The sequence below is a fragment of the Nansenia antarctica genome (assembly GCF_963989245.1).
Source record: "Nansenia antarctica genome assembly, chromosome: 1".
Classification (NCBI taxonomy): domain Eukaryota; kingdom Metazoa; phylum Chordata; class Actinopteri; order Argentiniformes; family Microstomatidae; genus Nansenia; species Nansenia antarctica.
This window is the reverse complement of record NC_137674.1, coordinates 45299009-45313773: the sequence shown is the minus strand read 5'-3', so window position 1 is coordinate 45313773 and position 14765 is coordinate 45299009. Positions and strand designations below refer to the sequence as shown.

The 14765-nt window shown below is 43.0% G+C and overlaps 1 protein-coding gene across 1 annotated transcript; it reads left to right on the top strand.

Annotated features, from left to right (window-relative positions):
- The first annotated feature begins 4386 nt into the window (after positions 1-4386).
- Positions 4387-6568, top strand: cln8 (CLN8 transmembrane ER and ERGIC protein). The gene is made up of 3 exons (XM_080540927.1): positions 4387-4444; positions 5090-5763; positions 6167-6568. The coding sequence occupies exons 2-3, from the start codon at positions 5203-5205 to the stop codon at positions 6482-6484; spliced, it is 879 nt and encodes a 292-aa protein (XP_080397053.1). The 5' UTR covers positions 4387-4444; positions 5090-5202; the 3' UTR covers positions 6485-6568.
- Positions 6569-14765: the final 8197 nt, after the last annotated feature.

Genomic DNA, 14765 nt, shown 5'->3' with positions numbered 1-14765 from the left:
CACACGCTCACACACACACATACACAAACACTTGATTACGTACACACAAACACAAACAAACCCTGTCATCTCTATGTCATCCCTACACTCACCCAACCACACACACAAACACTTGGACAAGTACACACACAAACACACCCTCCCTGTCATCTTTGTCATCCCTACACTGACATAAACTGTGTTTGGGGAGCCAAGTACTGCAGGTCAGCCCAACTGCTGATGTTAGTAGACAACACAACCATAATGTCCAGACTGTTCCCTGTTCACCCCAAAGTAAGAAAACGTATTTTCTTATTTTTGCTCTCACTCTCCAGGCTTAGCTGCATGGTGACTTGTTAATGGTTGAGGTTCAAGTCAAGTTAACTTTATTTATATAGCACATTTACATGCAGCAGCAGCTGAGCCAAAGTGCTTCACAGGCGGGGAGAAAATAAGGAGCACATTTAGGTTCAGATGTGGTTCAGATGTTTCCCTTCCTTGGGATCTGAGTGCTCCGTGCTCCGTCCCAGTCCATCCAGGTGACTCAGTCATCGCCATTTAGTTCAAAGGAGACACGGTTGCTGAGGGGCACTATAGCCTGTGGAGCACAAGGCCAGGAGATCTGTGATCCGATCTCACGTGATCCGAACCAGGTCTGAGCTCATTGTCGCTACATTGCTTTCACCTATAAAGTGGTGTCAGGTCAGTGATCTCCATAAGGAAGGGAGACAGGAAGGATGTATTTTTAAGAGTATTCAAATGATCTGGGTTGGCAGTGCCGTGCTGTCCCCCTGCTGTGGCTCCAGCTGTGAGCAGACGTGGAGCAGGCAGCAGGCAAGGCAGCCCAGACAGACTCACACTGACATGTGCTGGCTTAGGGGAGACGGAGATCTTTGAGGCAGAACTGGTGGTGGTGTGACGTGCCGGGAGGAGGCGATGAAGAGGGGGGGGTTATATAATGGAAGTGTGAGGTCCTTGGAAAGATCAAACAGACAGCCTCCAGGGCCCTTTGAAGTGAATGTGCTGATGAATGCATCGCCTCTACTGTTTTGGGAAGAGGGCGTACGATGCGTGGTGGTGACTCCAGAAGTGGGATGTTATGTGGGTCGTGTTTGGTTCCGTCGCTGCCTGACTTTCATGGGGAATGCATTATGTAGGTGTGTGTTATATGCAAATTCATCAGGGCTGCCAAAACAGCAGGTTGCGCGTGTGCGTGTGCGTGTGCGTGTGCGTGTGTGTGTGTGCGTGTGTGTGTGTGTGTGTGTGTGCGCGCGTGTGCGTGTGTGTCTGTGTGCCAACTATGGTAACATCCAGCTCTTCCTCTTGTGCTTGTCTTGGTGAGACAGCTGTCCTTGACTTTGGCTCAGATATTCAGCGTACCCCCCCCCCCCACCCCCTTGAATTGGGATTCAGTCCAGGATGGACACAAGAAAAAGAAGTAGCTCACAATGTCAGCTAGCAGCTCAGAATGAAATCCGTTCCATTTCAATCTTACCACCATGACTTATGACTAAATTCATGCATAGCTTAGCTTTTCCAATACCTTTTATGCCTGTGCGATGAATGTTTAAAAGGTGAGCAATATATAAAAGTGAGATATGAAGATTTACACCAGTAATGTGAGGGATCAAACCTGTAGTGGTTGTTTGAAGATCAAGCCACATATTTGTTGCTCATTCCACAGTGATGCGTGGGTCAGCTATTCACGGACCCCCACCCTGCCCTGCAGTTCCATAGCCTGAACCCGCTCGACCTGAGATCACACAGATAACAGTGATCTGAACTATCTGGAAGAAATCCGAATGAACATAGAATCATTTGAATTTAAGAGGAATATATACGCTACGCCTATAAACTAGGAATACAAAGTAATATTGTTCTATTTTATACATATCAGATATCACACTACGAGTGCCATTCTTAGAATCAATTGTGCCATATTGCAAAATCGTCATCTCTCTCCTACCACAGAGGGTCAATGGTTCTCCATTGTTGATGAGCTGTAAAGTGTTGCAGGGTATGCTGACCTCTGAGCCTGACCCTAATACAATACTGTAGCCAATAGTCATTGAGTACATTTTACCCACTTTCAGTACAATTGACTCAGAAGTTTAAAAAAGCAGTACCATTTCAATCCTCTAGATGGGGCTGTTGTGTTATAGCCATGCAGCATATTGTTAAAACTCTTATCTCAAGTGAAATCACTATTAATTTGTTTCCTTCTTGATTTTTTGCCCTTTCCCCTCTTTCATTTGCCGTCCCACATAGTGTTTTTTGTTCTTTCAAAATGTGTCACAGAATGAATTATTTTAGAATACACACAGACGGTTCTAGCCTGCCTTCAAAAAACAACTGAACAATGCTGCCTTGTGTTGTTATGGACAAGGATGTGACTATGGGATATTGTCCTAGCTTCTGTGGTTGTTGTTTGTTTTGTTCTGGCCTAAACAGCCACTGATACTCACGGGTGGTGAGGAAAGCAGACTGAAGACTGAATCACTTTAGTTCTTTTTATTCACATTTATCAAATGTGTCTTTCATATGACTGAATCTGAAGTACTGGCTTTAAATTAAATACTGTAAACTGAAACTGCTGTGTGATATCACAGGTGAAAGTCATATCTGCAGATCGGGTTTAACTTATTCCTTATGGAGACAATGGAAATGTAAGTGCCATCTTTGATAAAGAAAGTACATCTAGAACCCTGTAGGTAGCTACAGTACACAGCCTCTCTTCACTCATCAGCTGTGACGGAGGTCTAGGCTATACATTTGTTCCGTTCTTTGCCCTCACACATATGCCTATAATTCCCAAACATGATGTATTTGTGTCTAGGATAGTTTCTTGTCATCTTTGGCTTCACCTCTTGTTTTGTCTCTGCTTTTTAACACCAGTATGAAATGTTTTGACTAAGGGGATTTTTTCTTTATCATGTTGTGGAGATAACACCATCGTCACTGAGATGATACACCACTTCCTGGAACGTGGAATGTGAAACGACTCTAAAGATTACTAGACAAATTAAAAATAGTAGTTGTTTAGCTAAAACTATTTTCATCTCTTGTATATCATATCTATAGTGAGGATGAATATAATGCCAAATATTCATTATTTGTAAAGAAATATATATAAATATATAAATATATAATATATGCTTCATTGAAACATAACTATTTTCTGCTCTTGCTCATGTTTTGTTATTATTTTATTATTTTATTAATATTATGTTGATAAGATGTTATGATGGCATGCAAAATACTGATAATGAATGTATGGTTTATTTATTCATTGCCTTTTTGTTAAAAGTATTGACATTGCTGATGTACAGTATATATATAATTTATTTATTCACATGTTTATCACAATTTATTTATCTATGTGTTTCTTTTCTATGTTATGTTTACTGACCCACATTTGTTATTAGGTTATTAAGTTATTTTTTTTGTGATTTAAAAACACATTATACAATGTACTTCTGTGTTTTTCTCATTTTTTTTCTCGAATCAACTATTGAAAGATTTTGCCTCTTTGAGTAGTTTAATCATTGCTACGGTCATCTGATGTAAATACTTCTGCAATTAAATTTTTAAAGAAAAAGTTAGGAAAAGTTTGAAAGTTTGGAAAGGCGTGTGTGTCTGGTTATTCTTTACTCTTTCCATTGACACAAACCACAAACCACATACATGCACACAGGGACGCACGTGAGAATTAATATACAGTACAGTATCCTACTGCTCTCTCTATCTCTCTCTCTCTCCCTCTCCACCCCCCCCCTCTCTCTCTCTCTCTCTCTCTCTCTCTCTCACACACACACACACACACACACACACACACACACACACACACACACACACACACACACACACACACACAGAGAGAGATCATTCAAAAAGTATAAAACATGTCCTTTAGGTTGAATTACTGAGTAACATTTACTTGCATTAGGCCTGTAATACTATGAAGGTGTAAGTAGGGCTTCTAGTAAATATTGTATCCAAAGTTGTCTCGACAAGTACAGTGAGAAAGACCCTCTCAGGAAGATGCAGTGGTGACGTTGCAGAGAGCATCAAGGATAGTTCACTTCATGATACTAGAACTAGATCAATAACCCGATAACACTCAAGACCAATAGACACAAGGCAGAGTACTTGCCCGAGTAGTATTGACCAATGGGAGAGCAGCGGTTCTACAATTGGGCGGGACATCCTGTTTTTCGTCCATGGTTCGTAAACACGCTCTGAGAGTGCCGGAGAGCACACTGGGTTCAACGTCATAGAGCGACCAAGTAATTTTATTGGACAAGAGGCATTCCATGAGTGCTGTTCAGATTTCCAGAGCGTTTTTACGAATGCACCCCATATGACCACGATTAAAGTCATATGACGAAAGGAATGAAACCCGCCGCAGGACTGGTAGAGTGATATCACACGATCACCTATTTCAGCCAAGAACCAACGAATAAAGGTACGTTACTTTATCGTTTACTTACTATCGTATAAAAGGACGAAACTAACAGTGCCTACGTTATGGGTTGACATTTGCGTGTTAGCTCGTTTAGCCAAACATCATAAGTAGTTTGTTTTGTTTCTGTAACATTTCTATTGTAATGGAAGCTGTTGACATAATGACAACAACATTGCTGTTGAAACCAAACATTGAAGCATCAATGTAGCGCCTTGTTCTATACTGGCAGCGCACAGTGCAACAATGTAACGGTAAACATGTGAGAAGAATGCGAGTTGTTCCTCGATGTTTTGTCTGTTTGTTTGATTGTTACTACCTACTGTAACTTTACATGTAACTAATTGACATGGTGTTGGTTGTCAAAAGAAGATGTGAAATGTCTCACTTCTCATTTCCCCCCGATAAGCGTTATTTGTAGCCTAGACAGAAGTAGCATACCCTCTTATCTCCACAAACAACTGATGATCTATTAGGCAATATACACAGGATCAGTGGCATTGGTTCCTCAACATAGGCATTGCAGCATCAATATACAAATCGCAATAATAAAGTAAAATAAGTAATGCAAGAAATGCAATATAATACAGACAGTACAAGTTGATTGTGTGTGTGTGTGTGTGTCTTTCTTCCTCATTTCTTTATTAGGTGGTTGATAACTGACTTATGGGACATATCAGTGTCCGCTGGTCCCTCAACCGTTGTGTGAGACCTCTACAGCTGTGAGCGCAGTCCAGCAGCCATCAGCAACACAACACATCATGACCGCCGAGGAGGCCACTCCAAAACCGCCCAGCGGCGGGTCTCAGTCAGGCCACCCCAGCATGGACTACTTCTCCTGGGGCCTCCGTGTCCAGGTCATTGGCCTGGGCTTTGCCTTCTACACGGCCGTGTTCCTCTTCTCCCACCTCCTCTCGTCCGGCCTCTCCCAGACGTACCGCTCTCTGCTGGCCAAGGAGAAGGTGTTCTGGAACCTGGCCGCCACGCGGGCCGCCTTTGGCCTCCAGAGCACGGTGGCGGGCCTGCGGGCGCTGACCGAGGACTCTGCCGTGATGAGGGACAAGGTCAGGGGTCAGGAGGACTGGTCCTGGTTTAATGTCCTGACCGCCACCGGCTTCTTCCTGTTTGAGAACGTGGCGCTGCACGCCTCCAGCGTCGTGTTCAGGTCGTTTGACCTGCCCCTGGCTGTGCATCACTTCTTTGCCCTGTCTGGGTTTGCTGGGACCGTGGTGTGGGACTCTCTGGGACACTACCTTCCTATGGTCACACTGCTGCTGGAGATGAGCACGCCATTCACCTGCATCTCCTGGATGCTGCTGAAGGTACACTACAGTACACTTATGTTTGTATCTGTCTGGTGCCCTTCACCACTTAAAAAAAAAGAGAGAGAGAGAGAGAGAGAGAGGGCGGGGGGGGGGGGGTGGAGTGAGAGAGTGAGAGAGGGAGAGAGGGAGAGATTATTATTATCTCAGCTAGTTCTCACTTCCCTTACAGACAAGTACAGGATGTACTTTCTGCATAAAAAAAAAACACGTGAAGATTCCCTCATCTAGATTGGTGGTGGTTAGAAGAGTCATTCTATAGCTTTTGAGACTAAGTGAAAAACACTTCACAAATGTAACCAAATAACATTCCATGAGATGACCCCCCCCCCCCCAACACCTACACTTCCAGTCAGTAAACTAATCGGAATATTCCTCTCCCCTCTCTCCATTCCTCCTCTAGGCGGGCTGGGCGCGGACCATCTTTTGGAAGGCCAATCAGTGGGTGATGATCCACATGTTCCACTGTCGCATGGTGCTGACCTACTACATGTGGTGGGTGACCTGGAGCCACTGGGGTGAGATTAATGCCTATGTGGCCTTGCCCCAGCGCCTGCTCTTCTTCACGGGCCTGGCGCTCCTCACAGTCCTCATCAACCCCATCTGGACCCACAAGAAGACCATGCAGCTCCTAAACCCTGTGGACTGGAACTTCAGCAACAAGCCAATACCATCCCCCAACGGGTCCGCAGGGGACCGGCCCAAACCCCACCACCACTGAAGGGTCTTATCTTATCTTATCTGGAGATGTGGGAGACTTTATGGTGGTGTGTGTGGGGGGGTCTCTTAACTATGCTTATCAAGGAGAGGAAGGGTGGTTCACAGACTGTTCTCTTACTAACTCTGGCTTTTATGTTGTTTGAGCTACTTTGAGGATTTCTAGGTGAAAATGAACTTTATTTTATAGGTTTTCATTGATTTAATTTTTTATTATTATGTGTGTTTCTCCTCAGAGGATGGGGCCTCTTGCATGCCAAATGTGGACCTATGCAACCTATGTTTAAAAAAACTGATGTCAGCATAAGACCAGAAATTCAAATGGTCATAAGATGTTGTTTTACCCCTATGCCTGTTGGTGTTGTTTTGTTTGAGAACATGTAGAGGGAAAGAGAGATGGAGAGATTTTTTTTCCGTCTGTTTGGCATTCAGCAGCAAGGTGTGAATGTTTCAACTGCACTGGATTGGGGTGTTGGCTGGTTAGATGTCTCCAGAGGCTCAAGTGCTCTGTCTGGTACACTCTGAAAGTGATCACTCACACTCTCACAGTACACTGAGACCACAGCCTTGTGAGCTTAGCACATGTACAGGACCCACACTGAGGAACCACTGCGGATGAATATGTTCTCATCATGGTTGTCAAATCCCATGTTCTCTGTATAGTAATACAACATGTCTTCCTTTCTGTCTTTTAAGTAGACGTGTGTCTGTGGTTTCCTGGTGTAGTTGGAAGCTCTCATATACAGCTGGGATCAAATGAATGTCGTTGTATCGTGAGAGTCCTGTGCTCTGTGGCTATCAGAGTTGAATCTTTGAACCTGAAGGTGACTTTGCCTCTGTGGGTAGATACACTAGTGTAGGTTCTCAGAGTCACCGGGGAAATTCATAGACTAATGGAAAGCAGCACGGCTCAGGATCTACTACTGCCTGAAAAATGTGGTTACGAATTCATTCGGTAGAGTAATCTATTTAAATAGTCTCCTGTTGGCTCATTGAACCCTCCGTACTCGTGCAAAACTGTCCTAAGTGGACAATCGAATCAGTTTCATTCACATGGGTCAGGTGACACTGAAAGTGATTTTCTTTTTTAGATGTAATCTTTTTTTCTTATGGGTTTGATGAATATGATGATGAAACCCCCTTTGGATTCCTCTCCCACCACATTGAATGGAGTTCCAGACTTCCTTGCCACATTAGAAAGGCTCTCTTCACCTGCGTCTAGTTCATTCAATTGAGTTGAAACATAATCTGAAATGCATTTACAGTATTTCAAGTGTTAAAGATTGTGTGGGTATCGAAATGTTGGCATTGGAATTGGTTGGAATTGCATGCCAACAGGGAACATATTGTGTAGGCTGATGCCATTATGCCAACCAATGTTGCATAATAAGCACATTTCTGTTAGTTCTATGTCCTTTGACATGCTTGCAATCAGTATGCTACATCTTGCAGCCATGGACTCTACAGTAATACTGTGATGCAGAACTCACTAAAACTGAGGCCCCCTGCTGGGGATTTTCGTTAGTTTTCACTGACTCTTTTTTCTACACTATACCCCTCAAGTAATGTAGTCAGACATTACAAGTGTTGCATAGCTAAGCTTCCGCAAAAGTAAATTATAAACAAATTGCGTAATTTATTCTCACAGAAAACAGATGTGTTAATTCTCGTAGCAAATGCACTTGTCTCCTTAACCAAGGTAATTTTATACAGCTCTGTGTTGGTTGGATTCAGACATGTTGTGATTGACACTGGTGCGTCAGCATGCTGTGGATGCAATTTGATACAGGGGCATTTCTAGATTGAGATTACGTGTATTGCAGCGGAGAGTATGCAATTATGATCATTGGTTGACGGAGTTACCCTGTTGATGCTGTTTTGGGAGGTTGGTGTTGAGCCATGGTGCAATACCCAAATGACAGATTCAGAAATTCGAGCAAGACCCAACTCCTGGAGTTCTGCCGGATTCTAAATGAATATAGTCTGACAGTATTTTTTGATTTGTAAGCATATTTCAGCATAATGTCTTTTTTTACAAATGTGGCAAAGGTTCTCAGTTTGTTGTAGACTCTAGTTGACTGACTGATAAGAGATGGTCATGTCATAGAGGTTGGTGACGTCTTCACTGTTATGGGTACTGGAATCATCTCTTATGTTTAGATGCCTTTTACATTACATTTGTGTTCGAATACTTTATTAATGCAGGTGTGTAGGCCATCTTAGAAGTAGCATTAACATTAATTGTGCTAGTTTTACTAATATAATAATTTAGGTTTTATTATAATGAACTACTCTACCTGGTTCTGGTTATGTTTGGTGGGTATGTTTGACTGGTTTTCAGTAGGTGTGTAGATGTCTTTAGGCTAGGTGCACACAGATAGACAGATAGAACAGAGAATATCATATTTAATGAACCAACGTTTCACCTCAGTGCCTTTGTCAGGATGTGATATAGTAATATCATGCCGTAATACACCGTCTGCTTCATAATCATGAGGATGAATTTGAGTAGTTGACCCCAGTCAGCAGTGGTCACAGATCTGAACGAACCGCAGCATTAGGCTGTATACAGCATGGTTATAGTTTTCCAGAATAGTATTTGAACAATTACTGTGAAAACAATTGGTGGGTCCAGCGATCCAGAGATCTTGGGTCCAGAATGGAGTTGGGTCACTATCTGTTTTTGTACACTTGTTTTCTTTTAAATTGTCTTGTTTTTGCTCCCAGCTTTGTTAATTAAATACAAATGAGTTTGTCTTTACGGGTTCCAGACTTGATACAAATGTAATTCGAATCTTTCTGCAAATGTGTTTTACTACATTCTTATTTCAAATTCTTCTGAGGTTGTGTAAACAGTATTGGACTTCTTAAACGCTGTTACATTGTTCCATAGGCTTCTCTATTTTCTGTTATAGAGAAGAAGACAAAAATACAATACACACTCACCCATGAATACTGTAATATGCTTGGATTGTGAGTCATGAATATGTTTTCTTTAACATAGGCCTACAGTGTTAATAAAACCTTTAACATTCTACATTGTCTTTTTATGTTTAACCCAAAAGTCGTCCACTAGGTGGCAGATTATTATCTGAATTCTCCATTCGACGCTGAAAAAAGGTCCAGGTGATCCGATGTAGGGCACGATACAATTTTGGATCCAGAATAAAAAGGAGAATAATACAAAGTCAGAAGTGGGGGATAACTGTGAGTCTGTATAACTGATGGACAGGCCTATCTTTACAGTATCGCATGTCATCTTTTCATTAAATATGTAATTGGATATAGGAAAGGTAGTTGACAATTTACTCGGACGATTCTTACTGTTTACATTTGTTTACAGCTGTTTGTTTTCTCAAAGAAAAGGAATAACTTTCACTCCAATGTTATGTTGACTTAACAAACTAACGTTTTTGTGTAGAAATCAAGACACACGTGTTAGTAACTACTTCAATTTCAAGTTTGACGTGGCACAAACACTGAAGTTCGAGTGAGCATTATTATCATTACGTATTAATAACCAGGCACTGAAAGCAGATACTAAGCCCAATTACTAAGTGGAAAATACTATTAAAAGAATATCGTGCCACAAAAGATATTTCTAGTAATGTTTCTCCACCTCCGCATCCCACTGTACCGATGTTTCATAGGAGCGACCTCACGGGTCACGTGGGGCACATTGGAACGCATCTACTTCATTCTACAGGAGCGGACCTCAGGAATGTGATTGGCCGTCCCTCTACCCTATTAACGCTTCGGATCCGAAATGTTCCGCCAATGATTGACCGAGAGGAGGCGAGGTTTTTGGTGGAGTCAGTTTGCATCGGGAAAAAGGTTGGAATCTGAGCTGGCGAAAAAATGGACAAGGGATTCCAGCAGTCACTTTAGAAGCAGATGAAGTTTTGCAGTGTTTCCCCTAAGAATTCAACACTTTTTGGACTGAGAATTACACATTTTGTGGCACTAGGAGAAGGTATTATTACCAGGAGTGTAAAGAATGGTGAGTTTAACAGATTTATGCTGTTGTTGAAGAACTTCAGAATTGTTTGTGAGAGTTAGTACAACTATAATTGTTTCATCCTTACTAAATGTATGTGAACACGTATGTTCAGACAAAGTGCATCTGGGCTGCTATTTGTATGTGATGCGAATGGAAAAACCCTCATTTAATTGGTTTTCTTCTCAGCTTCAACCAAAAACGAGACCTCCGGTCTTCTAACGTGGCGAGTTGTGTTTGCCAACATGTCTGTTTGTAAAGTGTATTCACACAGCTGAGCTGACATCAATCAATTCCATCGTGTCACTTGTGTCTTGTTTGCCACTTCTGCCGTGCTTGAGAAAGACTAAAGAATAAACGACATCTTTATTTATTACAGAATAGATCCTTCCAGTTCATGCAAGATATTTGCTCATCCTTAGATTTTTTTCATGTCAGTATTTGGCAGTGACACACGCTGGTTGTCACACCAATGACATACTTTGTGATGGATTGCTAAATGTTCTGAACAAAACGCAATTCCACAAATGTCATTGCCCTCTGTACTTTTCTCAAGGGTGCAGGTGCAAGATGCCCTTATTAATTTCATGGTTGACATTGAATCCTGTCAGGTGCAGCTTCATCAATAATGTTTTTGTTTATCCATTCCTGACCCATGGGAATAACCACAGAAATTACATTCATGTAATGGTTTGTATAATGAGAGAGAGAGAGAGAGAGAGAGAGAGAGATGTATCACTGACAAGTGGCCTGAGGTTGTCAACTCTCTCTCTTTCTTTACACTTTTTCCTCTAGTTTTTACACCGAAAACATAGGCTGTTGTAATACTTCAAAGCAGATCTAATGTACTTTTTAGAGTTCCAGAATGCTCACTCCAAAACTCCATTCAACAAATTCACTTAGTCATGCATAACATTCCTCACAGAGGCCAATGCCTGACTCCAATGAACTGGAACCTCTTTTGCAACACTTATATTAATCAGAAAAGCCTAATTTAATATAACTGTTATAACTGTTTTCCTAAGTTGTTAGAGAAGCCTGGAACCCTAGCCGACCTATACAACAGTACTTTCAGGAATCTATGAACCTTGGGGCTATGCTAGGCCGAAAAGATTGCATAGATACAGTGAGCGCTTTGATCTTCTCTTGTATTGTCTGGCGCCATGCTTGTCCAGTTCACTTTCCATCAGCACGGGTGAGAGTTGGAAGCCTGCGAGATTTGCACACACACACTACTGATAATTTGCTTAGCAAATATCCGGGTGACTTGGCTGCGAGCACAGATGCCTCAGAGTCCTCCACCCACTGTAATGAGTCCCTAAAAAAGGGTCTCTGGTATTTTTGGCCGGTGTGGAGATCATTAGCTCGTGCCCAAACTTTTCAGCAGAGTCTCTATTGCTGAGCACTCAGGTGAACCTTGCAAACATCACGCTCCACCATGCGTGACACTTTCTCCTGAACCAACCCACAGGAACATGTTAACTTCTCCTCTTATCTTTGACATGTTTGCTCAGAAGTCTTCAGATGGCTCTTTCAACAGCATCCCACCTTGTATAAAGTGATGTCATCAGCAGCTCCATAAGAGGGATCAACTAATTTAAGAACTTGGAAAGGGCTGTTGTTCTTTTTTTTGGTTGTTATGGTCTCTGGATACCGAAGCAGCTGGAGCAGAGTAGCACAGAATCGCTTATGGCCAAAGCCAGTGTGTCGGGTCTGTAAGTCTGTCCAGTGAGTGGAGGCTTATGGAAAAGCCTAGCTCTGACTTATTGACTGTCTGACAGACAGATGGACTGACGGACTGTGAGGGCCAAGAGTACACAGTGGTCCTGCAGAGGAACATACTTCTAATTTTTCAGAGGACTGTGAGATTATCGGCTCCACCACCTCCAAGGACAACAGTGAGACACCATGTGAATCTGGATCTTCACACGTAGGCCCAGTTAAGCCACCGCTGGGTGAGAAACAGCATGGGCCTTGCACAGGTGGGCATGGGAACTTTACAGAACTGTCACATACAGAACTGTTGTTTATACCAGTTGTTTATATCAGCTGTTCCTATCCATCTGTGTTCAGAATGAGTTGGATACGATTCCAGTTGTGGACGTTCTAGTTGAATGAATCATCAACTTGTTTTCTGTTGTCATAGACATTTATCTGCTATTTTGGTCTGTGTCTTTCTTCTCTAATGTATAATGGAGATAATGGATAATAGACATTTTTATATTGTTCATCTGCTAGTCTTCAGAGACCGAACTGGACACTCTGAAGTCAGTGCCATGCGTATTAGTATGACAATTGAAAGCTTTGAGTTAGCCTGTGGTCACTTGTCGTAATCTGAGGTTAGGAGACAATTTGGAGCTGTTTGTTCTATTGACATTGAAATGCCTCCAGAGCTAAGCAGCTAACAAAGACCCTATTGGGCTCTCTGTCTCTCTCCTATTGCCTACACACACACACACACACACACACACTGAGATAGTGTTCCTCTGACGGCATGTTTGACTCTGTCTGTAGGCCTACTGGGTGGGGACCTGCTTTTGGAAGGACTGTGGATGTGGTGGCCTCCATTTTTAATTGGACATTCCGTTTGTAAGTCTAAAACTCCAGTCTGTCATTTTGCCCAAATGTTCTGACTTCAAAGCAACAGGCTTCGACTGGGAGGGTCTCTAGGTCTAGTAACATCTTCCGCTTCAGATGTTGTGAAATTAGGAAAGACATGGTCTGACCTCCATTAAATTGCATTCGGAGACAACAAGAAAAACAGAGTGAAAAAGTGTCGTTCCTTTTCTGACTGCGATGGTCAAAGGGGACTGCTGTTGTTCATTGCGAGCATTCCTGGTCAGCGTAAGTGACACCATTGTTTTCCAGTTCCACCGTATTCTCAGGGACAAGATCTTACATGCAGTGCAATTTGTCAAAAGGGCTGCTGTCTTCTTGGTGGTGGTGGGCGTGGAACTTTAGCTCTGTTGATGACACCAAGAATGACTCTTATGATGTTGTTCTCAACGGACTGCACCTCAATTCAGTGGATGATCCCTTCTCGTGTCCGATAGGTGACTACACCACACACCAGGGAATTAATAAGCTTCCTGCAGCCCAGCCTGGGGCTCTAGGGCCTGCTATTAAAGTGTATCCCTTTCACACCCGACACCCATTATAATTACAGCTGGTGATGTGAAATGCCATGCAGTTCCCCCTGGCTATATTGATTCCTGTCTGTGTCTAGGTCGGCTAACATTTCTGGGACGGGGAGAGAAAAGGCTTTAGAGAAGCAACCATGCACAGTATTCAGCTTCGGACTGAAACAATATAGCTTAGTTAGCATTAGCCTGCTTCTAATCAGCTGTGTGGATCAGGTTGTTTGTCCTTTTATATGGCTTAATACTAGGCTAACTAGTATGCTTCTGCTAACAATCAGGTATTGTTGACAAAGTGGCGAATGGAATGTCTGCACAGACTAGATTTCTTGTAAGAGATAGGGTCAATAGCCTTTAAGCTTCAGCCTCATTAGCAGCTCCAATACTTTGAGGCTGACTGACAGCAGTTTTTTTTTCCTCTCTCTTGCTCGTTCTCTCTCTCTATCTCCCTCTCTCCCTATCGCTCTGTTTCTCTCTCGTTGTGTGCATGTCATAAAACTGCTCTGCCTGGCCCCCTGTCAACATAGACAGAGAGAGAGGGGGAGAGAGAGAGGCTGGCCGTGTTGGTATGCTGCAGACCACTGTCCTCTCCAGTCCCCATTACAAGTGTCTGTCATCCTCATCCACCCATTCACACCCACAAGCCTGTTGAGCTGCTGTGTGTAGAGCGGAGCCCTGGTTATAGTAACACTGGCATTGGGAGGACGATGATGACATACAGCCATTATTAACCCAGTCAGCCATGGAGCCCCCAGCCCTGTGCCTAGAATCAGACAGACACACTCACAGCTCGGAGAGAGGAGGCTCTGGATTTTGTTGGCAACTCTCTCCAACCCATTATGTGGAATGCCACTTGTCATCAAGAGGGCATGAGAATGTTTTTTTTTTTCTTTTCATTTCGTAGAGAGGTGTCAAAAAACCTCCTCAACCTCCCCAAGCGAGAGTGCTGTCATCCAGGGTCTGTCGGTGGCACACTATTGAAACGTGGTCACATAAATCACATTGACTCCGGTCTTCATTGCAGCTAGGCATTTAACAGGTCTTCCCATTGGCCGCTATCTGATGTTCGTGACGTGGCATTGCTCCTATGTGATAACTCCTCACCCGTTGGCAGTGGAGCATTCTTGCGGTGTTGATGGCACGTACGGCAG

Coding starts and splice junctions, on each gene's coding strand:
- cln8 (XM_080540927.1), top strand. CDS start 5,203: ATGACCGCCGAGGAGGCCACTCCAAAACCGCCCAGCGGCGGGTCTCAG. Junction 5,764..6,166: donor TCTCCTGGATGCTGCTGAAG/GTACACTACAGT, acceptor TTCCTCCTCTAG/GCGGGCTGGGCGCGGACCAT.